This window comes from Bos grunniens, chromosome 27, assembly GCF_055505025.1.
Source record: "Bos grunniens cultivar Pamir isolate PY7600 chromosome 27, Bosgru_T2T1.0, whole genome shotgun sequence".
Taxonomy (NCBI): domain Eukaryota; kingdom Metazoa; phylum Chordata; class Mammalia; order Artiodactyla; family Bovidae; genus Bos; species Bos grunniens.
The window spans coordinates 15,275,092-15,297,824 of record NC_141191.1 but is presented as its reverse complement, the minus strand read 5'-3'; the positions used below and the strand labels follow the sequence as shown (position 1 = coordinate 15,297,824).

Below are 22,733 nucleotides of genomic sequence, written 5' to 3'. Positions count from 1 at the left end.
ACCAGCAAAAGGAAGTGTTGAGAAATGAAAGAAGAAACAAGCTTATGATTTAACAACATATTATTGCTTAGGCAAGGCTAACCAGGGATTTAAGTTACAAAGAACCCATTTCCAAAGTGGATAAATGTGTGGCTGATGTACAGATATGGTAAAAGTCATGAAAATTTGCCTCACGGGTATAGTGCAAAGAATTCTAGCTTAGAAATCAAAAGATTTAGGTTTAAGTTCCTGATCTAACATTTCCTAAATTTAGGATCCGGTTTTCATGTGTAAAATGAAGCTAATGACTTACTTACCTTACAAAGCTGTAAAGAAGTTAATGCATCTAAAAAGGCTTTGTCAACCACAAAATTAGAACACATGCAGATGACAAGTAACTACTTCTATAAATTATACTAATGACCATATTATGAGGTCCATTTCCCCGCAGAGAACTACTTTACAAAGCAAACTTTAAAGTTTATAACCTGAATTAAATGGTATGTTGGAAGCAGTGTTTTGGCACCTGCTACCATATTGATATTCAGCCTAATTATTAAGAATGTGGGCTCTGGAACCAGACTGAAGGTGAACATGTTGGCTCAGTTGTGTCTGACTCTCTGAGACCCCATGGACTGTAGACTGTCAGGCTCCTCTGTCCATGGGATTTCCTAAGCAAGAATACTGGAGTGGGTTGCCATTTCCTTCTCCAAGGGATCTTCCTGACCAGGGATCGAACTCAGGTCTCCTGCACTGTAGGCAGATTCATTACCGTCTGAACCACCAGGGAAGCCCATGCCTGGGTTCAAATCCAGACTTCACCTATAATTAGCTGGATAATGTTTCTAAATTACTCAAATTTTCTGTGTGTTGGTTTTATCACCTATAAAATGACAATAAAACATTACCTATTATGAAGGCATGTTATGAGGATTAAATGAGTAACGTATATGACATGTTCACATCCAGCACCAGGTTAAGTGTTCAATACACACTGAAGAGACCCTCCTGAGAGTCCTGCAGCTCAGCGCAGTTTGTGGGAAGCAGAATGACTTCTGTGGCTTCTAGAGCAGCAGAAAAAAGAGAGAGTGTGTCGCTGTCACTGCAAAGAGGCCATGCAGACAGGAATGCAGGCTGTCACAGCAGTCACACTGTGACTGATGCTGAGGGGACAGACAGAAGACCAGCATCTGGGTGAAGACTCCAAGCATGAGGGGCAGCTCGCTGTGCTCACAGCATCATGTCAGGAGTCAGGGGTGGGGGAAAGACCCAAATTACTCGGGTGAATTTCCTAGGGTTAAGTTTCAAATAAAATATAGACAGAAATGTTTTTTAAAAAAATCATTTATCTGGCATACGAATGTGGATGGATACAAATGGTATATCCATGGCATAAGTCTGCAGTCTGTCTTCTCTGGTTAGAATGTAAATTCCACAAAGTCTCATTCGCCTCTGTCTTTTCAGGACTTACAGAGTTCCTGACTTGTTGCTTCACAAATATTGTGAAATAAAGAAAACGGTGACTATTGTGCCGATATGGAAAGTGAGTCTCATAGAAAAAAGTACCTGGGACAAAGACTCATGGCTAATAAACAAATGATAAAAAATAAATAAAAGTTGGAAATTATTGCAAACCTCAACCTGGAAAATGTGTTAAAGGTTTATTCAAAGTGGTTGGGTCATTTATGAATAGGAAATGGGACTTGACTCTGAGCCTTTAACACTGAAAACATGGATCAAGACAAGGAGTTAGACACATGTTGACTACAAATTAGACACTTCTGTTTCAGTTTCTGAAATCTGTGGTATCAGTACATGATGTCTACCTGCTCTGCTGATCCTGGAAAAGAATTCTTTCAAGAACCAGGCTTGAGCCACTATGAAATTATTATTTTTCTTAGAGTAAAATGTAACTTTGAGATATTTGAAAACAAAAATATATTGCTTATCAATGTGAGTGGAACTGAAGACTCTTAATTTTCAAAGAGTTTCTTATTTAATAACATAAGTTTACTTTTGTTTCTGCAAGAGAAAATAGAATTTTTATGTATTTATTGCTACTGTCTTTAAACCTCAGAAGTGCATTCCCTCTTCCTCTGTGTAAATGACTTTCTATGTCAGGGGGTCCTCAAATTAGTACGTTAGAGATTTGTATAGTAAATATAGAAACATTATAAAAACATTGAAAGAGAAATCAAATCACCCATGAATTTTATTCTAGAATCACTGGTCTTCAATAGTTTTGGATAGCTTCTTAGTATGCAAGTACAGAAAGAATTCGTAAAGACTGCTTAAATGGATGCATTTTGAAAGCATTTACAAATGGTATTGTTCATGCGAGGATGATTCCTTTAGGAATCTTTAAGGCTTCAAAACAGGTTAAAACACACATGCAAAAACCTCTTAGACATTAACTAGACTAGTAGAAAAGTTCTGTGTCAACATACTTTCTATAGAGAACATTTGGTTTCAGATTTGGTAGGAATCTGTCCATTTTTAGGCTCAGACAGGATGCCGTCTTTCCCAAGTCAGCAGTGTCCTTTCCACTGCAATACAGAAAACACAGAACACTGACGAGCGGATTGTGCGACTTTAAGCCCAGGACTTTTAAAAAAACTGTTTCAAGGTCGAACACAATGCTTAGTTTATGTCTGAAGCTCCACAAATACCTAAGAAATGAACGGGGAAAGGGGATACTGGAATGCAGGTACATGAAAAGTATACAAGGACTTTCCAGAAAATTCTTTTATCACCTAATTCTCTCTAAGGCACCTACTCCTGTGTATGTCATGACAGTCTTCCCCACCCTGTGACACTTTGCCAGGTCATATAGCCTTGGGAACATGCTTCTTATATATCAAAAAATCTGCAAAAATTACTATCAAAAGCATATGCTTCTGATCCGGCATCCACACAAGGTTTGGAGAATAAAGGGAGAGATGCTGTTTCCTTCTCAGACCATATTTGGGAATGAAACCAGTGGATCCGGGGAGAATGTTCCCCCATTGTATTCGGCAATAAAATAGAAGCAGCAGCAGCAGCCTCTTTGTAACACAGAGCACACCAGAGCCGGCTGATTTTTTTCTGATGTTTCTAATAATGCCCGGCGTGGTGCCTGCCTCCAGCTCCTCTGCTATTTGTTCCACCGTTTTCACTCTGGTGATGAACTAGAGATGCACACTTGAAGAGAGACTATCAGAGACTGGGATGAGGAAAATCAATTTCAAAGCCCCAAAGACAGCCGGTACAGAAGGTCACCGAACATTTTACGTTGCTTTGCGGCTTTGGAATCTTGAGGGGGATTCTATTAACAACAACAAACAGCCTCGTGGAACTGCGTGGCATTATTAACTGTAAGGCCGCAGAGCAGCGAAAACGTACGTGGGGAGGATCACCCGGTATTAAGCACAATTAATAGCTGCTCGTTTTTTTTTTTTTTTTCCTGAAGTTCAAAAATCTGTTTCTTTGTTGATCTGCCTTCAGACCAACCTTTTCATTTCAGCTTTCTGCCTTTGGTTCTAGCTTCTAATTTCTGATTCTGTGATGGGGCTTTCCCTGAGACATGTCACAAATTAAAAATTACTATCTAAAAAAGGATACAAACGAACTTATTGACAAAACAGGAAAAGACTCACAGACTTAGAAAACAAACTTAGGGTTACCAAAGGGGAAAGGTGGGTCAGAGAGGGATGAATTAGGAGGTTAGGATTAATGTACACTCAGAATTATATATACAATAGACCATCAATAAGGACCTACTGTATAGCACAGGGAACTCTGCTCAGTACTCTGTAATAACTTTTCTGGGAAAAGAATATGAAAAAGAATAGATACAGGTATATGTATAATTGAATCACTTTACTGCATACCTGAAATGAACACAATATTGTCAATTAACTATACTCCAGTATAAAATAAAAACTGAGAAAATTAATCAGGACAGAGGCTGAATTTCCTGTTCTTTGTCGCTGTCCCCATTCCTACCTTTTCGTCACTGTTGGTACCTCTGTCCTTAATGTCTAACTGACGGACGGAGAGCTAATTTTCAATTACTCTTCTCTTCTGCCTGCCCCCTCCTCCCACTAGTATTCAACTGTCAGAGAATCTTGTACTCTTTCCTTCACCGCATTTCTCCCTTGCTTTTGTTCTCCATTTCATTCATTTTGCTTCATTGCCAGGGTGGGGCAGTTCTTCTGAGTTCTTGCAGCTCAACGTCCTCATTTTAATTTGTTTGGCCAAAGCCAAGAACGGGCACAAGTAACATTTTCATTTCAAAGTTTCTTCTACTCTCTAGTGAAATGCCATGTTTTTAATACTGAACCCTCACACTACCTTTACAGTGGTTAATACAGTCACCTCCGTATGCCCACTCATAATGTGTATCTACGCTTACCTCAGGCCACTTACAGCTGCTTCCAGTCATTTATTTCGCTCTTTTACTCAATCTCTCAGCAGGTATGTTTTGTTCCTTGCTAACTCTTCACTTTTGATGGAGTTAGTCTTTCAAAGTAATTACTTTGAAAAAACTTAACTTTCATTAAAATTTTTAGTGGAGAAATAATAGGGCTTTTTGAGTTATTTTAAATATGCCTTTCTATATTATGTTATATGTAATATCAACTCATTCAGTGCTCATTTTATAAGATCCTAGCATCATGTACAAAATTGAACAAGTTATAAGATATAATTAAACTGTAATTGTACAAACATCACCAGGAAATACACAGGTTAAGACCAGTCTTTTGTTCAGGAGGTTAATATAATCGTGATGTTCCTCTAAAATCAAAGAACATGGCTTAGTAAGTTGGAAATTATAGGGACCAGATGGGGAGAAGCACCCCAGAAAAATGTGTTACAGTATCATTTAAAGCTATGTGAGTGATTTCCTCAGTGCGCCACTGGGATGGAAGATAAAAGTCAACAAGAAAGTGTGTAACCACTGAATGAAATTTTAATAGATTAACTTCAAAATTGGTTATCTTCACAGAAAAATAGTTTTTCTCCCCCTTTCGATGTTTTATACAGTGTTAAAAACCTTTTGAGAGATGAGCAAACAAAGCAAATGATTAGAATGAAAAAGAGAATAATAGTCAAGTGTTCAGTTTCAATCCCTAAGGCACAGCTGAAACCTTCACTGGTGAGATACAGGCATCTGGAGAAACATTTCTATTGTCCACAGCCTGTTCCATCTAACTGGGAGAAAGGCTCTATTGCATAGGAATTATTGATACTTTCTTCCTCTTCTTACAGTCTCTGTTGAACAGAGAGAGTAATTTACATCAAGCTCAATGTGAACTGTTTAAATGTCCTGATGCCTTGCTTTTTATGTTTCTAGGCAAATCAATAAAAAAAAAACTTACCCAGAATATAGATTGCTTGCTTCAAATTGGATGCTCTGATTTCAAAGACAATGTGCCGGTAAGAAGAAAGATTGGCTTTATTTGGCCAAATTTACAGCCTTTTCAGAATCCAAAGTTCTCACTTAAGAGCTCAAGAAATTTGAAGGTATAGGTTCTTTTTCCTTCTGGCAAAATATAACTTTCTAGATTTAAGAGGCTTATTAAAGGTCTCATAAGATTCCCTCAACTTCAAACGACTCTTCCGAAATGACATTTTCAGATTTAAAGCAAATGAATCCCATACTTGTGGATTAAATTTACCTGGTAATATAAGAAAGCTAAAATTAACTACTGAGTTCAGATAGTTTTAGTCACTTGATAATGCCGAAACAATGGATGGTTTCCCTGGAATTCATCTTAAGACAAAATACTTAAAAATTTTTTTTCAAAATATGAAAAATTTAATTACTATATGTTGTCTTCCCCTGACTTAATTACTTGTGGTCTATCATGGAAAGTATATATATCCAACATTGCATGAGTTAAAATAGCCCCAAATATTTGTTAGTATATAAGAAATGATAAAACTGAAAGATGATATGAACTATTATTTAAGAACTTTGAACCTTAAAACCTGTGCTTCATTATTGAGCATTTTCACTATCAAATTCTGATTTTTCAATCTCAAGGCCAACTGGATTATCTGCTAAATATATTTTTAGCAATGTGTTTGTGACTGATTAAAAGACCTAAAAAAGCAGTTTATTGAAGTGATGGGCTTCAGGATAATGATCCAAGCAAATATAAATTTTGGGGGCCGCTATTAAACAGAAATCTAAAGAAAGCAAGTCCATGTAGAAAATTAGCTATCTCTATTCAAGGCTGGGTTCCTGTTAGGGACTGATGCTCAATAGATACCCAGAGACACCTGGGGAATTACTTACTGTTCTTAAATACCTAACTGTTTGGAAAGAATCTCCATCAGTTGAGGATGATGGCAGTCAGGAGTTCTGTGAAGATTCCAGAACTAAGAGATTGTAGACGCTGCTATGAATTTTCATGGAGAAGCCCACCCACGCTAACATCTGCATAAGATTGCACAGAGTATTCTGCAGTCACCCATCTTTCTCATGGAGCCTTCCATCAGATTGATTTTGGACTCACAGGTTTTGGTAGAACCTTGAGAATTTACATAGTCAAGGCTTAGGCCACCAACAGGCACAGAAATGTGCTTTGAGACTATTACATACGTTAAAGCAGTGGGTCTCAAACTTCAGCTTGCACCAGAATCCCTTGGAAGGCTTGTTAAGACATAGAAGGTCTGGGGTGGAACCCCAGCAGCTCATGCTTCCGGGTCAAGGGACCATACTTTTGAGAACCACTGCAGTAAAGGAACTGGTGTGTTAGTTTCTTAGCTTTGGTTTAGCTTCAAGATTCCCATCCAGGTTGTATAACAAAACAGAAAATCAACCCAAAGACTCTTGCTTAAACAGTCACTGCTGCTAGCTCTCTTCAAGTAGTTTAGAGCAAATGGAATGTGTAGGACATGAAGCTTGATCCATCTGACCTCAGGATCCAAAGGCCTAACCATTTTTCACCGTATTATGTCATCTCACTCTTTATTTTTTACTTGCAACAACCTTTCCTTTACTGTTCTTCCCCTTCGATTTCACCTATTTGTTAAGAAACTGGTTCCTGTGTCCTAATTTCATTGGCACTTTTAAATGCCTACCACGTTTACTGACTCTTACTTATCTCTAAATGAGACACTGGGGTCCATTCTACCCTGGTTCTTCTTTGTTTCCCAGAGTATCTATATTTCTATGTGCTTATCAGACATTCACCAACAAACCACCTTATTCCATTAGGACCTCTTTTTTAGAGAGTTCTTTCCTTTTTTCATTGAACTTAGTACTTGGATTTGTCAGTCATGTAGAAGGCTACCTGATAATCCATCTTGGGTATCTACAACTTCCCAAAAGGTTTCACTACTTTTGTTCATACAGATAATGCTATTTCTCCACTCTTAACCTTTCTGTCTTTATATATTCTCCTTTTTCCTCTAAATATTTTGCTTCCATATTATTACCTGAATTAAAAGAAAGAGTTATCTCTACTCATTCTCTATTAGGAAATACTTCTGGAAAAATCAATTCTAAACATTTTAAAAGAACTGAACACACACACACACACACACACACAAATCTAATCTCCTTACCTCCTTACACATCTGTCACTATGAGGCAAAAGAAACAAATGAGTATTTTCCTGTAGAACATTAGTTCTCCCTGACTTTTCCCCTTTGAAGCAGCTTAGGACCAAGCAGTGACAATCGGGGTGACTTTCCCAGCACTGACCATGGTGTGTGCACTACCACACACGTCCTGACAAAGGTTGCAGGACTAGGAGCTTCTGAACCACGAAAACTACACAGTGAAAAAAAAAATTCTCTCACTGAGGTTCAGAGGGAGCAGAATTCTAGTATATTTGAAAAAAGAAATCCTACACTGAATCCTCATTATTACAGTTGAAGATTTTTCTTTCATCCTTTAGATATTATTTTAGAACATGTTTTCAATGGTGAGTAAGAGAACCAGTGAAGAGTTACTTAACTGGTAGGAGGAAAGTAAAAAGTATTTGGAGAACTAGTTTTTAATTAACTTCTTAAGCAACCACCGTGCTGAAGCAGCACTTGCCAAAAGGTAAAACGAAGAATAAAAAATTATCAAATGGGATATTAAAACTGAATAGGCTTGTCTCAAGGACTGATGAAAAGGTGAAACGGTTGAGAAAAAACAAAATTTGCCTACAGTGAGTCAATGATAAACCTCAATATTTTTCACTCTGCATTTTGATAATTTAAGTTTTGCTAATTTGGGGGACTTCTGGTGGTCCAGTGGCTAAGACTTTATGCTTCCGATGCAGGGGACCCGGGTTTGATGCCTGGTCAGGGAACCAGATCCCACATGCTGCAAATGAGAGTTTGCATGCCACAACCAAAGAACTCAGTGCAGCCAAGTGAATTAAAAGAATTGATTTCTGCTAATTTCTAAACAGAATGAGTCTAGAAAAGGTGATGCGTGTTGGGTGTGTGGATAAATTTTCTAAGAACTGGACAGGGCTTGTTCAAAATAGATGAATTATTTTGCTTCTGATGTAAAGGTATTATCACTATAAACAACTGAAAATATTTACTAAGTAATATATTGTGCAAAAAAGGAAATATTTTAAACTCCTACTAATTAAAATGCCTGTTCTTTTATTACCTTTAAATGAACTGTGGTATGCATTTTAAAAATATTTTAAATAAGAAAATTAAACATCCTCCACGTGAGTAATCAGCATTAGAATGTAAATTACGTATTTTGACATGAAAACAAAAGAACAAATGTGTAATGATTCTAGCTGTGACACAGTGAGTGAGTTAGTGAGACTGATAAACTACTTCATGCTGATAGCATGTTGTGGTCTCAAACCTATTACACTTTTGAATTGATGTGTTATTATCTTTGGACAACTTTCACACTAGGAGGTGATCCCAACAAGAAAAATGTCTTAAATGAAAAGTTTATAAACAAGATATATTTCACTGCTATTACCTGAATTAATATGCACTATTAGTGGTTTACAAAAAGAGGATTGAGAGAAAAAATTGTTTTATAATATTTTACCAAAAAATTGCAATATGAATGCATTGATAACTGTACATTTTGGCAACTGCCCCTTGTATCATCTGTAATCATACTGAGTACACAAACATGTACTTGGTAAATACAGCATCATGTGTTAATAGATCTTTGAAAACCGGGAGGCAAAATTCTGGACAGTATTAAGGTGATTTGCGGGAAATGTATTTTAGTAAACTTTCTACTGTCTTACATTTACATTTCAGTTTTAAATAAGGAGAGACATACAATGTAAACTTTAAGTATAATCACATTTGTAAAAAATACATAAGGCTATAATAGGAAGAAAAATATTTTTACTATGACTTGTTTTAACTTAAACATGTCTATAATCAAGTAACAAATCATCCTGCAGAGTTTGCTTGGGAGCATTAAGAACTGAACAACTAGATTAAATATGCACAATTTTTAAAACTATTATCAAAATGGCTAAAATAGCTTACTAGTCTATGATACATTTTAGCTGTTTTAATTGTGTAGCCATGATATCAAAGACTCAAACCTACATTAGATAGTTTCCTACATGTTTTAAGATATCAATTATAGTACTGTTGGGAGTTATTACATACTAAATATATTAAAATTAAAATAGAAACGAAAAAGGAGATCTTAAAATTCCTATGTGCTATTTGAACAAGATTTAATCTATTTAATTATTAATTCATTTAATTATTGATGCCTTAAAATTGTTCAGCAAAGCTCTTTCTATAAATTTGAGAAGGAAGCGTGATCTACGAAAACAATAATTTCAGGTATTGATGTAAGCTGATGAAGAATAAAAACGTTCCAGGGTTTTGAGAGATGTGGAAGGTATCCTCGTCAATCAAATTTGTGATGGTGAGCAAGAAGTATTTAATAAAACAGAACAGAAAGCGACCAGCCCAAAGAGTGGTGAGTGTTCTAAGTAAAGCTTATTGAGGCCCTATTGAAAGTGTGTAGAGAAAACATTATGCTATTTAAACTTCATAAAGTCCCCACTCCGTGTGTATTGTAAAATCTACTTTTTTTTGAGGCTGCATTGTGCAGCATGTGGGATCTTAGTTCCCCAAATAGGGATTGAACCCGGGCCCCTGTGTTGGGAGTGTGGAGTTTTAACCACTGGACTGCCAGGGAATTCCTAGGTAGTAGTATTGTAAGTGGCTTGGAATATGAGGTGAGATACTAAGAACTCATAAAGAGGGTCACAGCAGAATCAGAGGGGCTACCAAATAGAATGTATTAAACTTATTTGGTTAACTTTAAGATTTTAATCTTACTGGCTAAAAAGAAAGCATTCTGAGAATGGGGTAACAGGACAACAGACTCAGGCTTGAAATGAGAGGAGAAAGAAATAAAATAGGCAAAAGTAAGTCAAGCCAAAATGAAGAAACACAGGAAAAGAAAAGCAATTGTCTTTGACAGGGTATTGTTCATTGGTGATGAAACCAGAGGATGAAACTTTAGAGAGAAAAAATAGTTTTAAAATTGGACAATGTATTCTAGAAAAAGATAAAATCAACATGAAGTGATGATGCTAAGTAGAGATAACACACACAGGTACATACTCTTGCAATCAAGGAAAGAGGACTGAAACATATTTTCACAGACGATCTCAGTGAAGAGTAAAAGAATCTTTTAAAAAAAACTTCCAAAAACAGTTGCTGAGGAAGAAGAGAGGCACCTTACAATGAATAGGTCAAATACAGAAAAAAGGTAATGATAAAATCAGTCATTAGCTGTGACCAGAGCAACAGCACAGTTGACCTTTTACTTTGATCATGCTCAGAGAAGTGACTAGAAATGTGTTAGGAGTAATTAAGAATTCATTTCCCTAGGTATCATGGAAATTAAGGTTATCATATATGAATATTTTATACAGATTGCTGGTTATCCAAAACCAGACATTATCAGAGTACACAGTATTTGCAATTGGAGGGAATTATGCTTTCAAAAAGTCATTTAAAGCCTTTAGCAAATGATTAATGCATACTTTCTTGGTATCTTAATTGCTATTAAAAAAAACTGGTTCACCTCAATTAAACAAAATAACACTCCTACTCTATTGTACAGTAACTTCATCATACTCAAAAGATACCTAAAGCTTTAAAAGCCTTAAAACACAACTGGGGTCTCACTTCTGACTGATGTGAAGACAATGCATCTATCAAGGTTTTTATGGATTCATTCCAAACATTTATTACTTTAGTTAATTAAATGTTTCAGGGATATGAATAGTTGCCTTTCATTATAATTTGAAGATTTCTTTTTTCTTCTCAAGAACAAAATGAACAGACTTGGGGTTCCTATCTGCATAAATTTACCTTCTTTTTGCTGAATGACAGGAATAGTGAAAAACACAAGAGATTTTATTCTGGTAAAACTATGGTTTAGGCTTAGACTACTTCACATATAAAGATAAATTAGACATAAATACTCCAGTTAAAACATACGTTTCTCGTTTTTGGAGAGAAGAGAGCTACTTAATGATAAAAGATATCTGCTCAACTCTTAACCAATTAGGTTATCTTATCCCATGCAACGGTTGTTATTATCTGGTCAAGTTAAAAAACATTTATGAAGTACTTATCATGTTCTAGGGGCTTTGCTTATATTATTTCATTTAATACAACATTTTTGAGGTGATATTATTATTGCATTGGAAACTGACCTCAGATTTAAATAATCTGTAGATTATTATATAGCTAGTTTAAATGATGGATCTAGCTAGGATTAAAAATCAGGTCTAACTGCAAAGCTTGTGTTTGTCTCATGATGCTAAACTGTGTTTTTATATATCTACTGGATCTTCAGGAATATATATCAATACGGCCTCCTGAGAGTCAAAATTTTAGAGTATAATTAGTCCACAGCCTACTTTCTCATTTTAATTATTGGCATGATGCCTGTTAAACAACCTAGTTGGGGCTATAGCATTACAACTGGTTAGTAGTTATTTCACATTTAAAAACTATGATTTCACTTTCACTTATCTTAGTAATCATCTACGAATCTTTATCTCATACTTTAGAATGAGGTCTCCTTTAATATAACAGAATGGTTTCAGAAACCAAATTATAATGCTACCGGAGAGACACGGATGCCCAGTGTTTGAGTAAATTCAGGATCAAATTTTCTCTTCAATATTTTTAGTTAATATGATTTACCTTTAACATCTGACATTTAAGAAATTAAATTTGAACTTTTTGGATAAAAAAGCCATTCAATACACTGATTTAATACATGCCCCCTCTTGTTCTCTGGATATTGCAAGAAGAAAAGAAAGATGACTATTTTACATGTCATTCTAGGAATTACATATTTTGGAGGCCAACAGCAGTCTTTTTCTGGGAAGGGTTAAATATTTGCTACAAACTGGCAATAAAAACTAGAAAATCTCAAAGTAGGAATCACACATGTATTCAACTAATGGCTGCCTTCCTATTGCCTCTTTTACTTACTCTCTGTGCTATTATTTACCTTATGTGTAAAATAATTTGAACTTAAAAAGGAACTTTACTCTTGGGAATAAAACTTAGTTGGGGTACATATGCCTCTTTGCCAAGAGCAGCCTCAGTTTACGCCTGCAGTTCCCGTGTCTCCTGTCACTCTCACACTGTCCTGGTTGGACGATAAATTATATGGTTATGATAGAATACAGGCTTTGAGCTAAGAGTATAGCAGCTTCTGGAATTATTCTCCTCTCACAGAGATACATTTTTAAGCTACAAATGGATGAAATATCCCAGGTCCTCAGCCTGCCTTTTGTCTGTGGAAAAACTTTAGCCAAAGAATAAGTTTAATCAGAGAAGTGAGAACATGCAGAAACAAGGGAAAACAGCCAAAGGAGACCACATAATACCAGTTTAGTCAATAAACACAGTCAAGGACCTTTAGTTCCTCCTTGAGGGCTATAGATTATATGCTGAGCCATATCCTGTGAGCTGTCTTACAGATGCTGAAACCCTAACCATATGGAGAAGGTAATTACGTGATGACCAGGCAGTAACCATGACATAAGCTGCCACAATTCTGAGAACTGGCTTCAAGGAAATGGAAGCAAACCGCCCATGGAACTGAAGACTAACTGTACCTAAAATAATCAAGATGACGCTGACCAGCCCACTGATGCCCAGCATCAAGATACCTGCCAGAGATGGCTGTGCTATTTCTGCATGCAGGTCCCTCCCTCAGCCTGTAAAAGCTCTTGCCCACTGATGGTCAGGAGGAGGGGGACTTTGGACAGGAGATTGCCCTCCCCTTGGTGGCTGGCATCCAAAATAAAGCAAACTTTCCTTTCCACTAACCTGGCCTCTTCAATGGCTTTTGAATTGTGAGCAGCCAGACCCCACTTCTGGTTACACTGAGACATCTTAAAATACAAACACCTCCTAGCAAATCTTCTTGTATCACACCTCTGTCTTCCTCTGTCTTTCTATGACTCTTACAGCTGGACACACACATCCCTCTACGGGCCTTTTAGCAAATAACAAAAGTTATTAAAGACAAAGTATTTCAAGACATCTTGGGATCCCTTTGATTTTGACTATTCACTAATATGCAATTTTAGATGAGTTTACAGGGTGCTTGTAAAAACAAACAAAACAATAAAAAAAAAAATGGAGACAGTGAGACTCTCAAAAAATTTCTTAGCTGAGGCCCACATCCGATTTTGAAGTTTATGTTCTGGAACCTGAGCTTTTTATTGTTACTTCTTGTTATCATATTTTGTGGTTTCCTCTTTTCCCACAGGTGTTCTTGGGTTTCCTCAAAATATCTTGAACAGTTATACTCTAATAAAATATAGGATTAGAAAGGAAACAAAAAACTGCAATTAAAAAAAGGATATGGCATCAATTAGTAAAATTAAGTCAGTGGATCACCTTTCCAGTGAAATTTCACTTAAAGCTGTGTCTTTAATGAAGCAGGATCTTACTACTTACCACCTTGCTAAAGGTAGCTGGTTATCAGCTTGTAGGTGGAAGTACAGTTTTTCAACTGGGAAGGCTTTCCCCTGGCACTGAACAGCCAGTATACGTGTAGCTGCCTAGATTTCTAATAGCCAAGGCTAACTCAGACCTGGTTGTCTTTCCTTTTCCTTACAACCATTTAAAGTAAAGATAAAAGGGGGAAAAAAAGAGGAAAATATCTTACTTTAGTGCATCATACTTCTGTTTACGTATTTTTTTTAAAAGATATACCCATTGATTTCCCATTAAAGCAGCCTAAGACATCTTGATATTTAAATTAAAAATGCAGTAATAAAAAGGTAACTGAATATGCGTTTTCATACATTAATAATTAGCAAAACATTACTGAGCTACAAAGTAAAAAGCTATGGGAACATAACTAATGAGCTATCCATGCCAAAGTAGACTTCATAATAAAACAAGACTTTAATAAATCTTTTATTAAATAGCTACACATGAACCCCTTGGTTAACATCTAATAGGTAACTACTAAGCTACTTAATTCACATATATAAACGAGGAACTTGCAGGCAATTAACTTAACAATTGCTTAAGGTCAGGCTTCTCAGTGAGTGTCTCTGTACCGCACCTTTAAGTACCACTGCTATCCGGAGTCAAGTGCAAGCTTTTCTTCAGCTGCTCTATATTCTGGTAGCAGCTATTATTATGTACTGAGGCAGCTGAAGTATAAAATAAACAAAGGATGAGCTACAGGCTATCAGATGCCCTAAAAATGAATTATACAAAAGACAAGAAATACTGAGCCCCAAGGAAAAGAGCCATCAGAAAAATTCTAAGCAAGTATTGGTGTTCTATCCATGCCCAGATTGTTATTTCTAGGTGATGATAACATAAGAAGAATATACTCATAAATGGCAAATAATTGTTTGCATCTTGATATGACTCTATATCTGAAAACTCACTGGAGATGGGAGACCAGAGCTATTCTGTTTATTGGGTAGAAATGTACAGGACCCAATACTATTGATTGTCTCCAGCAGCAGCAAATGTTAAATTCATTAGCAAAAGGAAAGAAACACTTTTACTGAAGTAAGAATCTGCTGGTGGGAAAAAATACTTTTTAATAAATCAACATGAAAGCTATATTGAAACAGACAGGACATATCTTTTATGTCTTCTCTATCAAGTTTAGATGTGAATTACTGAGATTTTAATGGATTATGACATGCCACTTGTTGCCAACTATTATCATGATATGCTGAAAGGAGAAAAGGGGAAGAGACAAAAAGAAAACAATAGAGGTTCTTAATCTACACAGAACTGAATTTTAATCTTTATAGCTAGTATCTTTTAAATGACAGTTTCAGGAAAATGACAATCAGTAAGATAAGTCTTACTTATCATAAGTAGCAATAATTGCCAAAGATGAAACTCTACACTAGATTAAAAAATAGTTGAAGGCAGACACAAGTCTGGATGAAGTTGTTAATATAGTTGAAACTGAGAATCTTACTCAACAGGGAACCTTAACTAAAAAAGGAAAAATCAATGATAAATAAGCCTGGTTCTTCACCTTAAGAGTTCCAACCAAGTGAGACTATTAAAGAAACCACAGTGGCACTGTGTCAGCATGGTGTGAAATTTCCTCACCACTGCTTAGGCTGATTCACCGAGTGCCTGCAAGTGGAAATGCCATTTCTTCTGATCAGTAATATTATAAGGTGTGAACACTGGAAAAGGAGAAAGGAGAAACGAACAAAACTCTACCACAGATTAAAATAGTTTAGCATGATGTACAGTGTCTAGATTCATTATATTTTCTATATATGTATGTGAGAATATCAACTAGCAGATTTTCTTCCTTTGTCAATTCATAAAACTATAAAATGTAATTCCATTGATGGTTCATGAGTAGTACTGCTTTGAAATGGAATTTCAAATGGCACAGCTTTGAAACTGCTCTGAGAGTGATTTCTTATATGGTCTGAATTTGGAGAAATCAGTTACAATTTCACATATAGCCACCATGGGTTCTCTTCTAAAGAGCCACTTTCTTTGCTCACTCACCAACAACAAATATTCATTAGCACAATATGAGGAATAACAAGAACACGCTGTATATTTCCCTCCAATGATCCCAAATATCTGCACTTCAAATTAAGCCTTCAGGACTTCCCTGGAGGTCAGGGATTAAGAACCTGTCTGCCAACGCAAGGGACATGGGTTCAGTCCCTCTTCCAGGAAGACCTCACACGCCGCAGAGCAACTAAGCCCGCGCGTTGCAACTGCTGAGCTGGTGCTCTCGAGCCCAGGAGCCGCAATGACTGAGGCTCATGTTCCAGAGGCTGTGCTCTGCAGCAAGAGAAGCCACAGCAACTGAGACGCTCACACACTACAACTGGAAAAAGCCCGAGCACAGCAACCAAGTACAGAGTAGCCAAAAATAAACAAATTAATTAACTGGGGAAAAAAAAAAAAGGATATGGCTTCAAGGAATACCATCTTTCCTATCACCAGTTTTTGAGGCTTTTGTGCTAACTACCACATCCCCCCAATTAAATGCATTTCTGATGACCTAACTTGGCACATTTCATAAACATTTGTCAAGACACTTATTGTCAACTACATTGCAATTATCCATATTCAATTTGATGTCTCAGCTGGAAAATTATTTTTTTCCTAATAAATTTTTTTTTCTCCAAATGACAACATTGATTAGTTGTTTAGTGTGTGCTAATTAATGACACTGGGTAAATTTAAATGACACTGTGCTAATAAACTCAGGAAGAAAAAAATCTGTGCACATGACGCTTTGTCTTTAAGTGAAGAAATCTGCTGCTTGCCTACTTCTTCTGTACTCTCTCTTCCTAATTGCTCCAGGGACAGTGCTCAATAATACAAAATAAATAATAAAACCCAGTTACTCTTGGCTGACACTATAGACAAAAAGGGTTCTTTTTAACCTGTTCTTAGTTCAAGAGTAAAAAGAAAAAAAAAACCAGAGAGATTTGTATTGTTGACAACTAACTGTGAGCAGCTCCTGCTTGCTCATCCTCAGGGTAGAACTGCTTTAGGTCACACAATTAATGGCAAAAAACAGCAGTTTATTCCCTGAGACCCACTTTTTCATTCAGGACCTAATGTAAATGCTGACTTTTAGCACTTCCCTGGTGGTCCAGTGGCTAAGAATCTGCGTGCCAACACAAGGACACATCCCCGCTCCGGGAAGATCCCATGTGCCTCGGAGCAACTGAGCCTGAGAAACACAACTATTGAGCTGATGCTCGAGAGCCCGGGAGCCACAGCTATTTAACCCACGTGCAGCAACTCCTGAAGCCCACACGCCCTGGAGCCAGTGTTCTGCAACAAGAGATGCCACTGCGATGAGGAGCCTGGGTACCACAACTAGAGAAAGCCCTGGGACAACAACCGGTTTCCAGTGTGAACAAAAATAAATAAGTAAATAATTATTTGTTTGTTTTTTAAAGCTGCCTTTAGCCAGGGGCTCCACAGGGCAGGGCACTTGCGGGAACATTCTCCCAGGAGGTTCAGCATCCTCCAGTTTCTGGCTTTATGTGGAGATGAATCTTTTTCTCTGAAGCTACGAGAAGCTTCAGGGAAGGCAGGGAAGAAATAAACACTAGCAGGAATTTTAGGGGAACTGTGCTGCAAAGCCACCAGGAGGAGACCCATGAGGTAAGACACCACAGCATTTGCTTGTGTGATACATAGCTCTAAGGAGATGCTGGCTGTTGAGGTCCTGACCAAAGGAAGAAGATAAAGTTTTCTGTATTTGGAGATATTTAAAAATGAAATGGATTAGCTCAAAATAGCTCTGGCTGGTCTATATTCTTGTGTGAGCAGGTTGCTAACTGCGGGCCAAGCTGTGCTAGAACTCGTAATTGTTAAGAACCTCAGGGAAACATCAGCATGTGCTAGAGAAAAAGCACCAAGCTGGCGAAGCTTCTGGAAGGGGAGACTGAGAGGGGCCCCCGGGTCGTGGTGTAGAGATGGGGCAAAATGGCTTTGTGGAATTACACATTCCCAACTGCACAATGACTACCAGAGGAAGGGAGTTTCAGGAACAGAAGTTCAGTTCATCATAAGGAAGCTTTTCCTAATAGCATGGTCTAGGCATGAATCGGAGAAGGCAATGGCACCCCACTCCAGTACTCTTGCCTGGAAAATCCCATGGATGGAGGAGCCTGGTAGGCTGTAGTCCATGGGGTCGCTAAGAGTCGGACACGACTGAGCGACTTCACTTTCACTTTTCACTTTCATGCATTGGAGAAGGAAATGGCAACCCACTCGTGTTCTTGCCTGGAGAATCCCAGGGACGGGGGAGCCTGGTGGGCTTCTGTCTATGGGGTCGCACAGAGTCGGACACGACTGAAGCGACTTAGCAGCAGCAGCAGCAGGCATGAATGGGAATAATGCTGGAAGGAACTTGAAGCCTCCCTCACATTGCAAAAAACTAAAATATCCATAGCAAATGGTCATCTGACTTATGCTGAATTATCATCTGTGAGAGTCCACTATGATGTTAAGATGCAATAGACAAAATGGAGCCTGTGAGAATCAGGGGCATCTAGACCCCAGCAGATGCACAATATAATCACTGCATCCTGGGACTGAGAATAATCACCCTTATATCTCGATCCCTTTTTTCCCATATGCCTGAGAATCTGAAGATAAGAAAAATAATGGTAGCAAGGAGAAGTTTCACTGAAGCCCTTTTTACTTATCTCTCATAGACTGCAAAGTGTGAAAAGGATGGCTAAGTGCACTGCCCCACCAACCAAAAGGGCACCAATAATGTGGCCCTGTTTCTAGAGAAGACGAACAGTGTGGAGAAAAGGAAACCCTCCTACACTGCTGGTAAACTGGTGTAGCCACTATGGAAAACCAGTATGGAGGCTCCTTAACAAACTAAATACAGAACTACCATATGATCCAGCAATCCCACTACTGGGCATATACCCTGAGAAGACCATAACTCAGTCATGATGCACGCTGGTGTTCACTGCAGTGCTATTCAGCGACCTAAATGTCCATCAACAAATGAATGGATAAAGAAGATGTGGTACATACATACAAAGGAATATTACTCAGCCATAGAAAGGAATGCAATTGGGTATTTGTAGTGATGTAGATGGACCTAGAGTCTGTCATACAGAGTGAAGTCTGAAAGAGAAAAGCGGATATCGTATATTAACTCATATATGCAGAATCTAGAAAAATGGTACAGATGATCCTACCTGCAGGGCAGGTACAGAGAGGCGGACACAGAGAATGGACATGGACTTAACGGGGGAAGACGAGGGAGGGATGAACTGGGGCATCAGGACTGACATATATACACTACCGTGTGTAAACCAGACAGCAAGTGGGAGCCTGCTCCCCAAGCACAGGGAGCTCGGCTTGGGGCTCTGCGGTGGCCTGGCGGGCTGGGTGGGGGTGGGCAGCAGGAAGGCTCACCAGGGAGGGGATACATACATACACACACGTATGCCTGAGGGACTTCACTCAGCAGAAGCTAACACAGTACTGTAAAGCAACTGTACCCCAATTTTTAAAAAAAGTAAATCTCTCTTACTGAGGAAAGGGTTGGACCAGCTTATCTTTCCATTTCAGATGCTAAAAAAATACAGTTTGTTGACTGCTGTCAAACATGCGTTCTCCACGCAGGTACACTGTGTGGTCCTAACAGTCAAATCCTCCGCAAGCCTCCCCTTCGGGACTCACCTGCTTTCCAGTGGTACATTACTGCCAAGGACCCAGCTGTCCTGCAGCTGGACGGACTCGGGTGTGGTTTGCAGCTCGGCGGGCAAAGCAGCCGGCGGGGCCGGGCTCTGGTTCCTTCTATTGGTCAGGGAGTTCCTATTGAGAGAAGTGATGGATGGATGATGCTGTGCAGAGTGCTGCTTATGGGAAGGTGGCAAAGGCTGTAGGGTGGACTGGCCTTGGTTGTTTGCAGGTTGCTCTGAAAAAAAGAAAAGGAAACTCATTATATATATGTGTATGTGTACATACACATTTATACACACTACCAATTTCTTGGGGATCCACCACAGATCCATTAGCATTAAAAACGGCATAGAAATCCATTACCTAATATATTTGCATATTATTCTATTAGGCGGGTGTTCAGTGACATTCTCTAAGAGCAAGTTTACCCTTGATACGCAAAGTTCTAATTAATCTACAACAGATGGTAAAATTGCTTTTGGTTTTAATTTGTTTCAGATTTTTTTTTCATCTGGTTTTATTAACACCTACAGAAAACAGCATCTGACAGCTCCCCTAATGTGCCTTTACATTTCAGCTTTTTTTTTTTTTTTAACAAACCAACCCTGAAATGAAATGGATAATTTCAGTAGAACACAAAGGTTTTGGAAATGCATATAATCCCTATAATTATTTAATGGAGTTTTTTTAAGCTTTATTTAACTGCAATAAATTATTACAAGCTTGTTGCTAAACAGTAGTCGACTACTCTAGTTTAGTGCATTTCAAATAAGGCAGATCTGCACTGTGATCTACTAATAGACGCTAAGTATTCTTTAGCAGAAGGTCACTCTGTGAAGCAGATGTTGTTTCATGGATATTTAACAGACTGAATCACAGCTGATTACAACGTCAGAAGACTCATATACTTAATGACCGTTACATCCATTAGAACACACACAGAACAGATTTTCCAATTTCACAGTGTGCAGTAGAAGTACATTTTGGAGTAAGTCATAGGTGACCACAGTGACTCATGTCACTATGTCAGTGGTACGAATATTTTGTTTCGAACCAGAATCCTAGCGGATCCAGCAGCTTCAAAATATAAATACAACAGTAGGCTGTAGCCGGGCAAAAAAGTCCCTCAAGCTAATAAGCCATAAGTTAAAATGCACAAATGAATGCAACATCTGAGACCCACATCTCAATCTCATTACCTAGCTTTGGACATGCCAGAATTCACAAACACTACATTTTAGCCAACAGACAGATGACTCCTTAATTTAATGCTAAACTTATTATGGTTCTGCGCACATAAGATGTCAATTTTTGACTAAATGCAGTTCAAAGTGCAATATAATTTTGAAGTGATGTATTAAATCATGCTATTAATATAAATGCATGTATTAAAAGAGAATAGGAAACGCAGGGACTATCTTTCATCTACAATGTGAACTCCAGCAGTGATTGCTAAGCCAAATAACACAGTCAAACATTATAATTTTGGTTACATGGAATGAATACACGACATGTTAATACTGTGAATATATATTATCAAACCTCTTTACAAGGTATGCAATTAAAATAACTCCTCCCATAGTATATAATATTAGTAATCACTGCATGTTTACAGTGATCCCTAATAATCCATATCATACCATTTAACAACTAATAATTTCTTACTCTTGAAATGAAGGACAGAAATCACACCTAAATTCATGAAACAGAGCTGCTTCCTCGCAGTCTTCTTGAAGATTCCCACACTAGAAACTACAGAAATCTTACTTGGCCCATTGGTGTGCTGCTCATGAAAAACTATGGGTGTTCAAATATCAGTTAAAGTGAATCAGCCTTTGAAGCAATGGCAGGGTTACAATACAAATATGGTTGTAATCGGGTGAGAAAAAGAAACGGACATTTTAAAATTCATGGGAGATTTACCATTCAGGTAGGTGGTGCTAGTGGTAAAGAACCCGCCTGCCAATGCGGGAGACATAAAAGAGACCTGGGTTTGATCCCTGGGTCAGGAAGATCCCCTGGAGCAGGGTACAGCAACCCACTGCAGTGTTCTTGCCTGAAGAATCCCATGGACAGAGGAGCCTGGCGGGCTACGGTCCATGGGCTCACAGAGAGTCGGACACAACTGAAGGGACTTAGCGTGCCCGTAAGCACACTAATTAGCTTTGGTGTTCCTAGCATCAGTGCGTATGATCAGAATGGCTACAGAGGTCTTCAAGGAACATTTCAAGAAAATGCTTATAGGATGATATAATAAGCTACAGTTATGAGGGCCTAAATTAGGTTGGCCTCGTAATGAAAAGAGAAAAAAGAAACGTCTTGAAAAGAAAAATATTAAGATTGTGCCTAAAAAGAAGTAGAGGAACGAGGCAAATGACTCCATGTTTTTAAGTACAGCTTCATGAAAGAATGGAATTATGTTATAGATGGGTTACACAGAATAAATGATACATCAGATATTATACTATGCTGAGAAAGAGCTATGTAGTAGAGGTCAGGATAACAAAGTGACTTCCTAACTTTGTCAGGTGTTGTGAGAGTGAGTCTCCATCTCCTCATCTGTATTATGGGAAATAATACTGCCCCACCTCAGATATGCAGATGACACCACCCTTATGGCAGAAAGTAAAGAGGAACTAAAAAGCCTCTTGATGAAAGTGAAAGAGGAGAGTGAAAAAGTTGGCTTAAAGCTCAACATTCACAAAACGAAGATCATGGCATCTGGTCCCATCACTTCATGGCAAATAGATGGGGAAACAGTGGAAACAGTGGCAGACTTTATTTTTTTGGGCTCCAAAATCACTGCAGATGGTGACTGCAGCCAGGAAATTAAAAGACGCTTACTCCTTGGAAGGAAAGTTATGACCAACCTAGATAGCATATTCAAAAGCAGAGACATTGCTTTGCCAACAAAGGTCCGTCTAGTCAAGGCTATGGTTTTTCCTGTGGTCATGTATGGATGTGAGAGTTGGATTGTGAAGAAAGCTGAGTGCCGAAGAATTGATGCTTTTTTACTGTGGTGTTGGAGAAGACTCTTGAGAGTCCCTTGGACTGCAAGGAAGTCCAACCAGTTC

General features: G+C 38.1%; 1 protein-coding gene across 17 annotated transcripts in view; it reads right to left on the bottom strand.

The window, feature by feature from the left end:
- The window catches only part of TENM3 (teneurin transmembrane protein 3), a 2,452,009-nt gene that overhangs the window by 176,929 nt on the left and 2,252,347 nt on the right, over positions 1-22,733 (bottom strand). For all 17 annotated transcript variants that reach the window (XM_086379882.1, XM_086379881.1, XM_086379885.1 and 14 more), the window contains one exon: positions 19,657-19,894. In XM_086379882.1, the coding sequence (XP_086236008.1) occupies positions 19,657-19,894 (238 nt within the window). The remainder of the gene's footprint in view (positions 1-19,656; positions 19,895-22,733) is intronic.